This window comes from Diorhabda carinulata, chromosome X, assembly GCF_026250575.1.
Source record: "Diorhabda carinulata isolate Delta chromosome X, icDioCari1.1, whole genome shotgun sequence".
Taxonomy (NCBI): Eukaryota; Metazoa; Arthropoda; class Insecta; order Coleoptera; family Chrysomelidae; genus Diorhabda; species Diorhabda carinulata.
Genome location: NC_079472.1, coordinates 53,312,518 through 53,327,475, shown reverse-complemented (window position 1 = coordinate 53,327,475; position 14,958 = coordinate 53,312,518). Strand labels below are relative to the sequence as shown.

The 14,958-nt window shown below is 32.9% G+C and overlaps 1 protein-coding gene across 1 annotated transcript; it reads right to left on the bottom strand.

Moving 5' to 3' along the window:
• Nucleotides 1-432: 432 nt before the first annotated feature.
• On the bottom strand, nucleotides 433-13,295 carry LOC130902387 (beta-alanine-activating enzyme). Its single transcript, XM_057814493.1, has 6 exons — nucleotides 12,811-13,295; nucleotides 12,224-12,529; nucleotides 8,109-8,617; nucleotides 6,451-7,285; nucleotides 3,104-3,416; nucleotides 433-2,323 (listed from the first exon to the last, which is right to left on the bottom strand). The coding sequence occupies exons 1-6, from the start codon at nucleotides 13,026-13,028 to the stop codon at nucleotides 1,700-1,702; spliced, it is 2,805 nt and encodes a 934-aa protein (XP_057670476.1). The 5' UTR covers nucleotides 13,029-13,295; the 3' UTR covers nucleotides 433-1,699.
• Nucleotides 13,296-14,958: the final 1,663 nt, after the last annotated feature.

Here is a 14,958-nt window from a genome sequence, read left to right as displayed (position 1 = left end):
GAAAGCATCGACGAATTTGGAAGGCCCATTATCAAACAAATTACAAATCTCTTCCCATGCCTTTTTTTTTTAATATAATCACTAAATTCTCTGCTTTTTTGGTTCCATATTATGTAACGAGTTTGAATTTCACTTATAAATAACTTTGTATCAATATCCGAATCTCTCAATGATTCCATGATGATACGAGTGATCGTCTACGTCCTTTCACATTCATGTCTCGTTACAGACTGAAGTGAGGCGGAGCGTAAATTCAATATCGCTACCAATTAAATCACTCCCTTTGATGATCGCTCGCTTGTGAGAGGAGTGAGTTAAGAATACCGCTCCAGAGAGCTAACTTCAAACAATAAAGTAAAATCGTTTTTATATAAAAACTAATCAGTGATTTTTAAAGAGGTATAGGATTTAGTTTAAAAAAAAATTGAAAAAATTGATGAAATCTTTATTAGAGTCAATAGAACGATCAGTATAATTTAATGTTTGAAGATTTCATGCAAATTTGGCCGTGGCTCCGCTTTAGATAGTCCATGTACAAGGTCCAATTTTGGCATACTCTCTCCAACATATTGGCCGGTATTTCACGAATAAATGCTTCAATATTGGCTTCCACTCAATCTTTGCTGATTTATCCCTGTAGACATTAACCTTAACATGGCCCCACAAGAAATAGTCCAAAGGTGTTCACACGATCTAGGCGGCCAATTGATGGGCTCCAAACGTGAGATGAAGTGTTCACCAAAGGCGGCTCTCAATTTGGTCATTGTTTCGCGTGCTGTATGGCATGTGGCACAGTCTTGTTGAAACCACATGTCAGACATTCCAATTCTTCCATTTTGGGCAAAAAAATCGTCAATCATCACACGGTAGCGCTCGCCATTCACAGTAACGTTCCGACCATCGTCGCTTTTGAAGAAGCCGATGATGCCACCGGCCCAAAATCCACACCGAACAGTGACTTTTCTCGGAATTCATTGGTAGCTCTTGCAGTGTTTCTGGCTGGTCTTTACTCCAGATGCGGCAATTATGCTGTTGTTGTTGACGTATCCATTCAACCAGAAACGAGAATCGTCGCTGAGCACAATTTGTCGATAAAAAAGTGGGTCTCTCTCCAACTTTGCCAGCGCCCATTCACCAAATGTTAGGCGTTGTGAGATATCATGTGGCATCAATTCTTGCACCAGCCATATTTTATAAGGTTTTACACCCAAATACTTTCGCAAAATTTCCTACGTAGTGGAGTAACAGAGACCCAATTGCTGCGAACGACATTTCACGGTCATCAGTAACACTTGTGGATACAGCCGCAATAGTGTAAACTGGGTTCGAAACTTAGTCACAAGCTTCCGAATAGTTCCTTCAGTAGGCCGACCAAACTGCCTATAAATTGGAAGTGCGCGACCCACGCTCTTGACCGAGTATGAATTTTGATAGTAAAATTCAATAATTTGTTCGTTCGTAAGTCGAATCATGATTAAAAAATAGACCTAACTGAACAAGTTTGACAACGACACAAGACACGATTCACGCGTGATCTGTCAAAAACAGTGTTGCCAAAAAGATACCAGCAAAAAAATCACTCGTTAATTACTCTCTAACAATTTTTCTTTTCTCTCTTATCATTTCTATCGATTAGCATCAACGAAATTTTAAAATAATTAAATCAGTAAGCCAATTTCATAGAGGTGATTTTACTCAATTAAAATGTCAAGCAATATAAGTTATTGTCTCTACATCCTACATATATGTTATTTTGATACTGTACAGGAGATGAGAAAACTTCTTCTGGTAAACTACCTTTTTTTAAAAGAACTAATGTTTCGAAATCTATGAAATAAATTGTACCCCTATTAGAAATACCGACGACAACGGTAACATCATTATTGTGATATATAAGCGGAGTTGATGATATTTTAGAATCGGTAGAAAAACTCTTGACTGATTTATATGTATCTCCACACACTTCTAATATATAAATATTTTTATCGTGACAACCAAAAACTACAGTGTTTTGAAAACATACTAATGATGAAAACAGATTGCTATTAATTTCGAACTTCCATATCAAATCCCCGTTTCCTGAAGACAGACAGTATATTACACCTAAAACAGACGGTACTAATATTTGTTGATACTTCGATAATAAGCTAGGTGTTCCAAAAATTGGACTATCACAAGTAAACTTCCATTTTACATATCCTTTGCATTCAGACAAGCAATAACAGCTTCCGAATGTAGTTGTTGCAAATACACAGTAATTATCTATCAGTATATTTGAACATACGCATCCATCGACCCCCGTTTTCCAAATTATTGACCCGTTCTAAAAATTAGAAAATCACAATTAAACATACATTTGACCATTATTTAATAAGTTGATAAAATAATTTATATGTATAAAATACTTATAATTAGTAACAAGTGGAGACTGCATCTCTCACCCTTAGATTATTAAGATCAAAAGATATTTCAAAAGCCCCCAAGTTACGCACGCATTTACACAGTCATACAACCAACGGTGCTGTATGGCCATGAGTTTTGGATCATGAAACAAAAAAGAGAAGAAAAAAATAAACATATGGGAAAGAAAGGTAGGTACTAAGGAGGATTTTAGGAGGAGTGCGAGAGCAAAACGTTGAAAATACTGTATGGTCAAGCTGAGATGGGATATGTAGTTAGAGTAAAAAGACTTCGTTGGATGGGGCAAATAGTCAGAATGGACGAAGACAGTTGGGTGAAAAGATCCTTGTTAAGGGGAGAAGGAACAAAAAGGAAAATATGGAGATAAAGCAATAGAGCGACTCCAAGTCTTGTGCCTATAAGGCCTGTTGAGTTGTTTATATATATTTCAACTGATTGTGGATTGAAGTTATCATAGTTATGTCATTTAGAAATTGATGTGTGTTCAAGTTGAGCGCGATCAAAATTCACAAAAATACCACAAATATTCTAACGTCACTTTATTTCATTATATGTCAACAACACATTGATTTAAAATTTTGGATTAGCTTTGAATTTAGCCAAAAATTGAAAATAAAAAAACTGCGTAAATTTCATTGCAACCATATGAATAACTTGAAGAATTCATATTAAAAACACTCACCTCTACACATAAGTTATAGACATGTTTATCGTAAGAACCAACAATTATTGAAGTACCATCATTGCAAAAAACTGGAGTACTTTTAATCTTATCTTTAGTTTTGAATTGCCAAACTATTTGTTTATCCTCAAAATTTATACAATGCAATGTCCCATCAAAACATCCTATATACAAGTAGGTCCTGCAAGGTGAGAGTGTAGGAGTGCTTTCTATGGAACCACTGAGGACTTCTTTGAATAATTCTTTGCCACTTTCGTCCAAGACAGCGAATAAATTACAAAAACTACCAACAGCAATCCGTACGTCATTATTGCTGAAAAATTATATTGAAACTTTGTCAATGGAATAAACAAAAGTATAAGAAAAAAAAGGTTAATATTAAAAGCTACCAGAAAGAGAAAAGAGTGACTTGTTTTCATTTTAATACCCTTAGAATTATTAGTGTGTGAAGATTTCTGTAGTACTTAAACCTTGGTTTATGCAGCCAAAATCAAAATTAAACTAAACTTTCTTGGTGGTATTTTCTTGGTTTATGCAGTAAATTAAGGATACTTATAAATTACTGGTAAACCAATAGAAATTCCCTGTATAGGTTCTTTTTGTCATATAAATGTGCAAAGCTTCTGACACTGTCAATCAGTGTTCCATCATCTAATGGACAGCAACGCAAAGTCAGGAAATTGCATTTAAGAAATGCGAAAATCAGGTGCCAAATTAGGTGCTCTGTAATTTTCACAGCACCGGATTACTCAAAGTTGCGGTGCTAAGAAAACTTGATGCTAACAACGCAATGAAAATAATTGAGGTAAAAAAATAAGGTCCTTATTAGGTGCCGAAGAGTCAATGAGTTAATTTCCGTGAGATTACGAATCTAAAAATCAGGTATCTCTAAAATTAAAATCGATACTCAATCAGATATCAACTAAGCAAGAACATAAGGTGCTTGTGGGAAATTTAGATGAAAAAAATCATATGCGAACGGGAGAAAAATTCAGGGTAACTGATACTTCTATACAAAAGGAAAAATATAAAATGAATTTTTGAAATGCTGAATATTTAAGTGCTTTAACGGGAAAAATAAAACATTGCAATACATTCAACTTTATGGGTGATAAAAGCCATGAGTTATGCAATACGTCTAGGGGATGATTTTTCATCTTTGAAACTGTTAGAAAATGAGGTGCTATAATTAAGTGCTCACTAAGTAATCAGAAGACAGTAGAGAAATATCATTTCTACAGTGTTTGGAGACCTTAAAACCACCATGCCTGATGTACTAAGCCCTTGTAGGTTTTTTCTATTTTGAAAACTGACATAAAATTAATCTGCGCGCAATAACGCGAATAATATTTCCACAACCAAAGAAAAAGGATGTTGTAAAAGAACAATACCACCAATACAGTCTGCCCTAACGTATTCTGTGCTCATAACCTCACAAAATTAAGGAATTAAACTAAGTATTTTTTGCATAAACTAGAAATAGCATTTCAGTGTCTTTCAACTAGTAATTTAATTTGCTAATATAATGGTAATTTTTAATTTTGGCTGCATAATCTAAGCTTAAGATGAGTGTTACCAAAGCCAGTGGCACAACAACTTAACTCTCAAACACATTGGCTTGTTGAACGTCGCTGTATCTTATGAAAAGTAATGGATTGTTGTTAAGAAAATTAAATGAGTTTGTTTTGATTGGACTTTATTTTAATTTATCTTTTTTTCAAATTTAACAAAAACTGTTTTTCTGTAATCATTTACATTTATAAATTATTGAGCTAGTGCTAAGAATAATAAGGGATCTAATATGTGTTTATGAACGTGGCATATTGCTAAATTACTTAATATTTTTTCACTTATGGTACTTCGTAAGTACGTTTTGAGCCTACGCAATGCACTGAAACAGCATTCAATCAAAATCTCCCACTTTCACTTTATTAAATTCTTAAAATTACTCACGTATGCTTTATTTGTATTCACTTCAGTACAGCTGTTAATACTGCAACATCAATTATTAAACACAAGTATTTATATTCTCAAAGTATACTTCTGAGTTGGAGGTAGGAGGTTGATTATACTGTTCCACTTACATGACAGGGGGCAAGTGACAGTGGTAAGGAATTTTGGAAAAGCCAACTAGTCACTTGCCACCGTCGTAGCCATAAACGTTTAGCATGATTTACCAAAATGACACTCGAATATACAAAAATGAAGATAAAGGTAAACCAAAGAATGTCAAAATGTTTCCAGACCAGTACAGGATTAAAACAGGGAGATCGATTATCAACTACGCTGTTTAATATAGTATTAGAATGGATAGTACGTGAAATCGATCAGAAAACAAGCTTAAGAAAATTGACAGAGCTTTCATAGAAACAGTAGAGACCGTGAATTGAAGTTTATAATAATGTCAACACCACAGAGGAAAGGAGCAATGAGAAGTTTTTCACTACAACTGAATGGAGAAAAAGTGATGAGAACGATCTTGGATTTGTTATCAAGGACGATGGTGACGAGGAAGGAAATCTAGAAGTAAGGATAATGAGGAGAAGTTGACAATATGGAGCAACGAATAAGATAAGTTCCAAAAAAATCTCCTACATATATCTATACAAAGCAATAATAAGAACAACAGTGAGCTACCGAGGCTAAACATGGATTCTTAACAAAGCAGAGGAAGAAAAGTTAGATGATATATGGGAAAGAAAAATATTCAGGATACTAGGGGGTAAAAAGAAGGGAGAATTATGGCTTAGACCAATGAAAAGAGGGTACACAAAGGTAATAAAAGTCATAAGAGAGGAATTCAAGACTGGTAAACAATAACAAAAAAATACGAAAGAGTGGAAGGGAGTCTATTCCAAGCTATGATAAAAGGTCACCGCTTTCCGGCTATGAGGAAAAATAGTTTAAAAGTACTGATAACAAATAATTAAGTTGAATTTTTAAGCACTTTCAAATTTTGAGTTCATAACACGAAGGTTAAAATAATCACAATTTATGATGAAACGCAATTAGAACTTACTTGGACAAAGAACTAGGTTTTTCCTGCTTATATATACAGGGTGTTCATAAAGTAATTTGACTTTCGATATCGCATTAATCGATTAGAAGAATACAGAAAGTTCCAATACTATAAAATAACGTATTAACATTGTAATCCTAACAAAATTCGAACTATTAGAATGTTTAGCTACTTTATGAAGCCAAATCATCTAAGAATGCCATCCGGTAACCAGACATTGCCATTTCCATTAGAATTTAGGTTAAATCCTTTCAACTAAGAATTTATACAGACATTGAATCAATGTTTTTAACACTGAAAGTGATTATTTATTATTTTTATAACTTACTTATCTTTAAAAATTAAGGGCGAGGCATCAACACAAGCTTTGAGATTGTATTTCCATAATACTGTAACCTGACTAATTTCTTTCTTTAATTGTTTTATTTTTTCTCTCTCTGAATCATCATCCATTGTCCTTTTCAAAATATTACGTCTACCAAACCGTTTTACGATTTCTTCGCAATTAAAAAAAGTATCATGTAAAAGAGCTTCACTCAAGTCGTCGACATATTCAGTATTTGTCAAATCTTTGAAATCTTGAATTAACTGTATTGCAGTGATAGAATTTCCACCCAATTCCAAAAAACTATGATTTTTTAAAAAATTCAAATGTTTAGTATCAAGTCCAAGGTACTTACACCAAAGATCTTTGAAAATCTTATGTACATCATATTCTAAGTTATCTAAACTCATAGCATAAAAATTTTCTAATTTTTTTTCGTCTACTTTTCCATGAGGAGTTAAAGGAAAGTTTTGTAATAAATCAAAATAATCAGGGAAACTTGCTTCAGACAAAATATGCAACAATTTATTACGAATTTTCTCCAGTATTCGATCTTTAGTATGTTTGCTTTGCATTTCCTTTAATAATACGAAAGTTAATATTTTGTTGTATTTATTGCTCCAAATACATTTGCTCACAAGGCTACAATGAGTGAAAATAGTTTCCTCAATTTCGGTGAGACCGATCTTGTGACCAAAACGTTTCACAACTTTGTCTTTTCTACCTTTGTAAAACAAATTTCCATTTTTAATCAGAATTATATCGCCTGTTTTTCTAAAGTTTGGTATATCAGTTTTTGTTAATTCGTTATTAATGTAACACTTTCTTGATTGACTACCTAGAACAAAACCTCATTAAGTATTTTCAAAATTGTAACTTTCAAAGAAAAAAAAATTGATTAATTCAAGAATTAGAATTTCTTCAATTTCTGATGATGTTTATACCAAACACATTGTATCTAAGTGTATATGCTGATGGGGTGATGATTCACCGATCTGTTGTTCCCTCTTCTCTACTCTTTCTTAGAAACGTATTTGAGACTAGTAGTTCTGTATGGTTCCAGTGATTCAATGTTGTCTTTGTTGCTTTTTTTCTATTTCTTCTAACATTTTATCTGAGTTGATTTCACAAATTTATTTTAGTACATACAAATGGTGTTTGGGTCCCATCTTTTGCTAGATTACCAACTACAAAATTTTTGTCTTTTCCAGTGACTGGTACTCACAACAGAGTCACCATTTTATTTTTACCTGATTCAATAAGTGTATCTAAGCATTTCCAATCCCTAACAGAAGTACTCATCGCTTTAACCTCTGTCATGATTATTATTTTGTCTTCTATAATTCTTATTAGTACAGAAATGGGCTTTCTTTTGGGCGTTTATAAGTTTTCTGAGAGAAATCTAAAAATCTATTTGAAGATAAGGAATACAAAATTCAATATACAATTTCTTGAAAACAGAGAAAGATGTATACTGAAACATTTGATGTTGATGGATTATAGCAATATATAATGATATTCCAAGGTTGTACAGATTTGTCTAAAGAATGTCGAGCACTGTAATTTTACCTAATAAGAAAACAAATTATTGAATTATAATAGACCAGAGGGTCTAAATTTTTTAAAAAGTTTATTGGATTCTAATGTTAAAATCAATTTACCTATCATGGCTTCTCCTAGTCCATTGTTTATCTCTAGATTATTTTCATCATATACCTTTATAATGGTATCATCTAAGCAAGTACCAATAGGTACGTCATCTCCAACAGTTTCGTCTGTTATTTCATGAGCAGTGGCCCAACAAGAAAGTTCGGTGACACCATAAAGATTAAACAATCTTAAGCTATCTTGTCTTTTGAATTCCAATAATCTTTTAGGAAATACTTCACCGCCCAGTGCTAATATTCTTAATTTAGTATTGGAAAATATTTTCTCTATAACCATATCATTCCATCTTAGAAAAACAGAAGGCACCATTTGAAGAACTGTTATATGGGTTTTATTGAATAAAATGTCAAATAATACTTCTGGGTTTATGTAAATATGGTGAGCGACCATAGCGATTGTCGCACCATTTAATAAACCCATTAACATTTCTATCAAAGATGGGTCGAAGGAAAGTGGTGTGCCCCAAAATATTATGTCACTGGATGTTATATTGAATACATTGCTGGAATAAACAAAATTAATATTTTTATTATCCTCTATTCCTATAATATTACAGGGTACCCACTAGTTTTGAAATAAAAATTAGTATTTGTTAGGAATATCACAAGTTTCGAATCTTCAAGTATAAAAATGTCAATCTTGTCAAAGGTATTGCTTAATATCTGATTTTTTCTAAAATATTCTTTTCGTTGAAATTTTACTTAAAACTTGACACTAAAGAAGATTAAAAGATAAGTTTTTATAGCTATTATTCTATTCAAATAAATTTTTGTACATTTTTTACACCTTCCTACACATTTTATTCTGGTCTCAAGTGTGTCAACTGATGTCTTCCTCGAAAATACTTTGAATGTACTTCACCAATTGGCGGTACAGTTCTTGAAAAACCTTGGCCTCCCGGACAACTCTCTTCCATTATTCTCGATTATGTACTTTTCTCCGCCAGTTTCGAACTCTTAGTTGTTTTAGGTCCTGTTCTACGTTGTCAAGCCATCTTATGCGTGGTCGTCCTGGTAGTTTGCGGCCTTCCGGCCTTTGCCAGTATAAAAGTTTGACGCCTCGATCCTCCGGCATCCGTACGACGTGACCAAGCCTCGCACTCTTGATTTCTCCTACCAGGCTGAGCTCTCCATATAGTGTCAGTACGGATGCGCCATTCTTCTTGGTCTTGGATTGGGCGCCGAAGTTAGGTTAGGTTACTTTCTTGTCCCACGAATTGAGTCTCAGTTCATCTCTAGCAGTCATTTTTCTGGTTGTTTCAGAAGCATATATGATAATTGGCCTTAGTACTATATGGTAGATCCTTTCTTTTTCAGCATCTTATGGTCAATGTAATTCGCCTTGTTTCGAGCTTTCACTCTGTCATGTATCTCCAGTGCAGTCTCGTTGTTTTCAGTTATGGGAGAGCCAAGGTATTTAAAGTTGTCAACATGCTCGAAGGTGTAGTTATCTACCGCAGATGCTGCCGTGTCTGCCTGGTCTTGGTTGCGCGACAAGAACATGTACTTCGTTTACACTGAGCCCAGCTCGATTGGATTCTTCGTTAAATGTCCGGAAATCCTCTCCAAGCTCTATTTCTCTTCTGCTTAGCAAGTAAACATCGTCTGCATAGGCCACCTTCTGTCTTAATCGCTTGAGTAGGGTTCCTCCCGGGTTTGTCTGCAGTCTCATAAATATTTAATCGGCGTGATTCTGTGCCGGCTACTTTCACCTTGGAGTTGGTGTTATGTAGGTTCATGACCACCAGTCTTATTAACTTGTCTAACCTAACTCAACTTTTCATAAAGATTTTTACACTGTCGTAAACTTGCCGGTAGTCTATGAAGAGTAATTGCACTTTTATGTTGTATTCGTAGCACTTGTGAACGATACAGTGGATGGTGAATATGTGGCCTATCGTTGTTCTACCTCTTCTGAAGCCAGATTGGTAGTCACCAATCACTCGTTCAGTGATGTTCAGTGAGTTAGCTCTTTCGTTCTATAGTTAGTTAGGTCATACCCAGGTATGCTGTCATACACTTGTTTCAATGTGTCATAGAAACTGTCTTTGATAGTCTCGCCGGTGTGCTCCGTTGGTGCATACAAACAGACTAGTGTGATAGTAGTACTTGACTTTGGCACATTCATCCATCGATGGCTTTGAAGTCAGTTACTCTGTGTGGCAAGTTTTTTACTACGAAACCTGTTCCCAAGGTATTCTGGGCAGGCCCGCTTTACAGTATGGTACAATGTATGGCCTTGATAATGTCTGAAACTCTCCAGCGCACTTTCTGAATAGCAGCCACATCAACTTTGTACTTGAGGAGTTCGTTTTTAAGGTTCGCCTAAGCTCCAGCTCTTGGTAGGGTGCGTACATTCCATTTGGAAAATTGCAAAGTTCTATTCCTTTCCAAGGAACAAATGGGAGAGGTCTCATAATTTGTTACTCGTGAAAAATACCCTTACAACATTTCAAAATTCCTTTCTAATGCGCTATGTAGAATGTATTAAATACCTTGGCAATTTGTCAGAATTTTGCTAAATGGGGCAATTGATTCATAGATAGCACATTCTTTAAAAATATGGAAAAAATGTGATAGTAGGTACCCTGTATATTAATAATAGGAATTATTAGTTTTGTGTTCGCCTGCTGGCACCATCATGGTGACCACAGAAAAATCCCTGAATTTTCCAGGTTTTCCACAGATCTAATTTTAAAATTCCCTGACTAAGTTTAAAAATATTCAATTATATGTATGATTAATAGATAACTGTATTTAAAGATTTAAAGAATATTACTTAGGAACAGTGTAGTAAATAAGAAATTACCATAATACAAATGTTGGTAAAGAGACTCATACCTTGTAGCTGACACCTATGTACAGTCGAACTCCGATAATTCGAACACCGATAATTCGAATTCCTCGTTAATTCGAACTTTTGCGTCGGTCCCTTGACATTCCTATTACTAACACATGTAAAAAAACCTCGATAATTCGAACTTTTGAAGTTCGAATTATCAAAAAAATTCGTATTTTCTGTGTTAATTACCGAAAAATTCGAATTTTTGGCGTTTAAATAATTGAAAAGTTCGAATTTTTGATGTTCGAATAATTGAAAAATTCGAATTTTTCTTGTATAAATTATGTATGTACAAAGGTATTAAAAAATTCGAACTGTTAGTGTTGAAAAAAATTGAAAAATTCGAATCTTCAGATTAGAGGTAAGACGACGATATTTTGTCGAATCACTCGATTTGCTTCAAAGGAAAAAATCGTCAGCATGAAGCAATCTAGCATAGCTGATTTCTTTACAAAAAAATAAATATATGTATTTTTTTTTATTTTAAGATAAATAATCGGTCCTTTTTAGGACCAAAAATTCTTCAAACGTATACAAATTATTATTTTAAATAAATAAATAAATAAATAAATAAACATGTTATATACCCATAACATATTTATTTATTTATAAAATGGAAAGATGCATCGAAATGCATACATATATGTATGTAAATGTGCACAACTCCGATAATTCGAACACCTCGATAATTCGAACTTTTGCTACGGTCCCTTGCAGTTCGAATTATTGGAGTTCGACTGTATATAGCATTAAATACCGAAAAACTGATTCCTGGCTAATGAGCAAGAGGTTTGAGAAATCAAACTCATATATATATAATATAAATATATAATAATTTCTCAAACCTCTTGCTCATTAGCCAGGAATCAGTTTTTCGGTATTTAATGCTATATACATAGGTGTCAGCTACAAGGTATGAGTCTCTTTACCAACATTTGACTACCAGATATACATTACTGATAAATAAAACTATTTCAATGCACTCATAATGAATAAATCTCAAGTATTAAAGATCGGGCATAAGCCCCTACAAACTCTGACATTTAAAAGACCTCTTGCTACTCTGGCAGTGCATTTCAAAGTAATGTGCAGAATTAAAATTGAATAATGAATTCTAGGTGATTATTCAATTATACAGAAATAGAAAAAATTATAAAGGACTGTTTTGAAGAAAATCAGATTTGTTCTGATAGTTATTTAGTTTGGATAGAAACTTGAAATAATCTTATGTATAATTAAGCGTAAAATTAATTAAAACCAAACTCACATTAAACTTGAAGTGTTCATTTCAATGCAATTGTAAGGTATCCCAATAATTTTATTGTTTCCTGTAGTCCCCGAAGATTTCATAATACAAAATATATCATTTCGAAAAGCTTCATTCCTTTGTATAGTGATATTTTTCCAAATGAACATCATTTTATCATTGTCTATATTAATTTCATACATCTTTTTAAAGTTTTCATTACCAATATTCTCAAATGATAATACATATTCTAATTCAAGATTGTCTGTACCTTTAACCAAATCTTTTGAGGATACATAAGTAAATGCACAATGTAGTTTGTGTAAGCTGAAATTGATGCTTCATTATGTTTCTATTCAAAATATTAAGTAATAAGTAAATCAAAAACAGTTTGGTTTTGTAAATGGTTGCATTACTTTTGAAGTAAAACAATTTATAAGATATAGAAAAAAATCAAATAAATACCTTTTAAACAATGGTTTTTTCCAGGCTTTCAAGGGAAATGATATATATTTTTACAATTTAATTTAAAACAATAATAAATAAAAAAATAATAAAATAAAAGAAATTTATGTTTTACTCAATCAGGTTAAATATAAATGACATACCTTAGTATTACTGAAGGGAGATAAATATTTTTTTCCATCATTAAGCCTATACATTTATGATAACAATTTATGAGAATTTTCTCAAATTCTCCAAATAATGTTTCAGCAATTTCATACATTTCTTTAAACGTTTTTGATATAATTTGATCTTTATCATACATAATTATTCCAATTTTATCTGATTTTTGAGCAAAAAACTTGTTAATTAAAGTACTCATGGTAAAATTACAATTACTTAAATTTTTTAATAAATAAATAATATATAGGTTATGTTAAACACGGCTCATACTGCGTTCGGCTATCTACATCTGAGGACCCCGACTGTTCGATAATCCACATTATTTCGATCTCACTACTCGGTTTGGTCATATACTTTTTTGCTCCGAATCTTGACGATTCTGTACCATTCTATTCATGGTTATTAACTAGTATGTTTTCTACTAGCATCCATTATCATTTATAGCCAAACAAGGCCAGTGAATACTAACAGAGTTCTGTGTATCTGTTTGTTTCTGAAGTTTGCCCTGCGCATGCTTAATAGTCGAGTTTTACCGTCTGTTTCCATAAACGAATGGAACAAACACATTGTTAATCTGCACTTCGTTTCTATCAAGAATTAATAATTCTGCACGTATATAAAAAAGATCTTCCTAAACAACAACTGTAGTATCTTCGGACAATTTAACTTCTGTACTGCTATACGAGAGCTCTCATATTTGTTTTAGGTTTGCTCTTGTTAGATGCACTGGAACTGGACCAGTGCTTGAGTGTATAGAATTGGTTAGGTTTTCTAAGTACACTTATTGCACTGTCTAAACTGACTATATACCCAGTGCAAGTAGTACAGCGAACTAGTTCTCTTGTACTACTACTAAGAACAGCGACACTAGCTCTGGTTATGCTACAAAGAACGCTTTATTGTACACTTCCTGAACTAGTTCTGATAGTGCAGTTACCAAAAACAAACCTTTTGACGATTGTACTTTTGTATTGTGTGTCGTTTTTGTACAAGAATAGTTCACCAATAGGATTGCTCAATAAACTGAATGTGTCTGCCATGTGCGTGCGAAAAATCGCCATACGTGACGTCACCTGCAGACCTCGACCGGTCTTAACTCTTTGTTGAGCTAGACTATTTGATAAGTTTAAAGGCCAATTTTAACAAAAATACAGTTATTTTTTTAAGTGTTATTCATTATTATGAATTAATATTAATTTAAAATCCAATTTCCAATTATTCAGTTAATTTTAAGTTCCATTTATAATAGGTATACAATGAAGAAAAGAAATTAAAGAAAATGAATTATTTTTTAAAATGATCTGTATTTTATAATTAGTAAAACAGAAGCCATTAACAAACTTTAAACTAAAAATTAAAAAGTAAAAACAAATGAAATGATTTAAACTGATTTATGAAAAATATTTCTAATAATAATCTAAATTATTAAATTTAAGAAAAATAATAAAATATCAGATATATATAAAATAAAGAGATAGGTAGAAATCTGTCAATGAGTAATTTTGAACATTTTTTTTCCAGTTTTTCTGCCGTCATCTTCATCCCCTTTTACAGACTTTCTCTTCAAATTCGTGCTTTCAAATTTAGCTTTTAGATTTCTAAAATTTATTCTGATTAGTCCTGATAGTCCTTAATTTACAAAAAGCCTTAATTATTTTAAATGGATAGTTCGAATCTTTTTTAAAGATTTTCTTTGCTAAATTAAAAACAACACCTGGCCCTTTTCTGAACGATTCTCCATGATGGCTTTCAAAATAAGTGTTCCAAGTTTTAACTTTTTTTAAAAATTCTTCTGATGGCTTAGTGAGACCACCGTACGACAGTTGTTGAATCCAAGAAGGAATACTAAGTACATACGAGTGTTCTTGTGTCGTTTCGTATGTAAAATCACCCAGACTTGGAAAAATATTTTTGTATTTTTTAGCAAGATAACCAGCAATATATTCTAGAGCATCATTAGTCGTTTCCTGTGAATTTTGATGATAATCTGAGCATGAGGATAAATGGTAAACAAGCCGTCGAGGTCTGCAGGTGACGTAAGCATCACTTGACCTTGGCTCAAGAATTGGCGTATGTACGTCTTATGGGATTGATCAATCCTATTGGTGAACTATTCTTGGTTTTTGTAT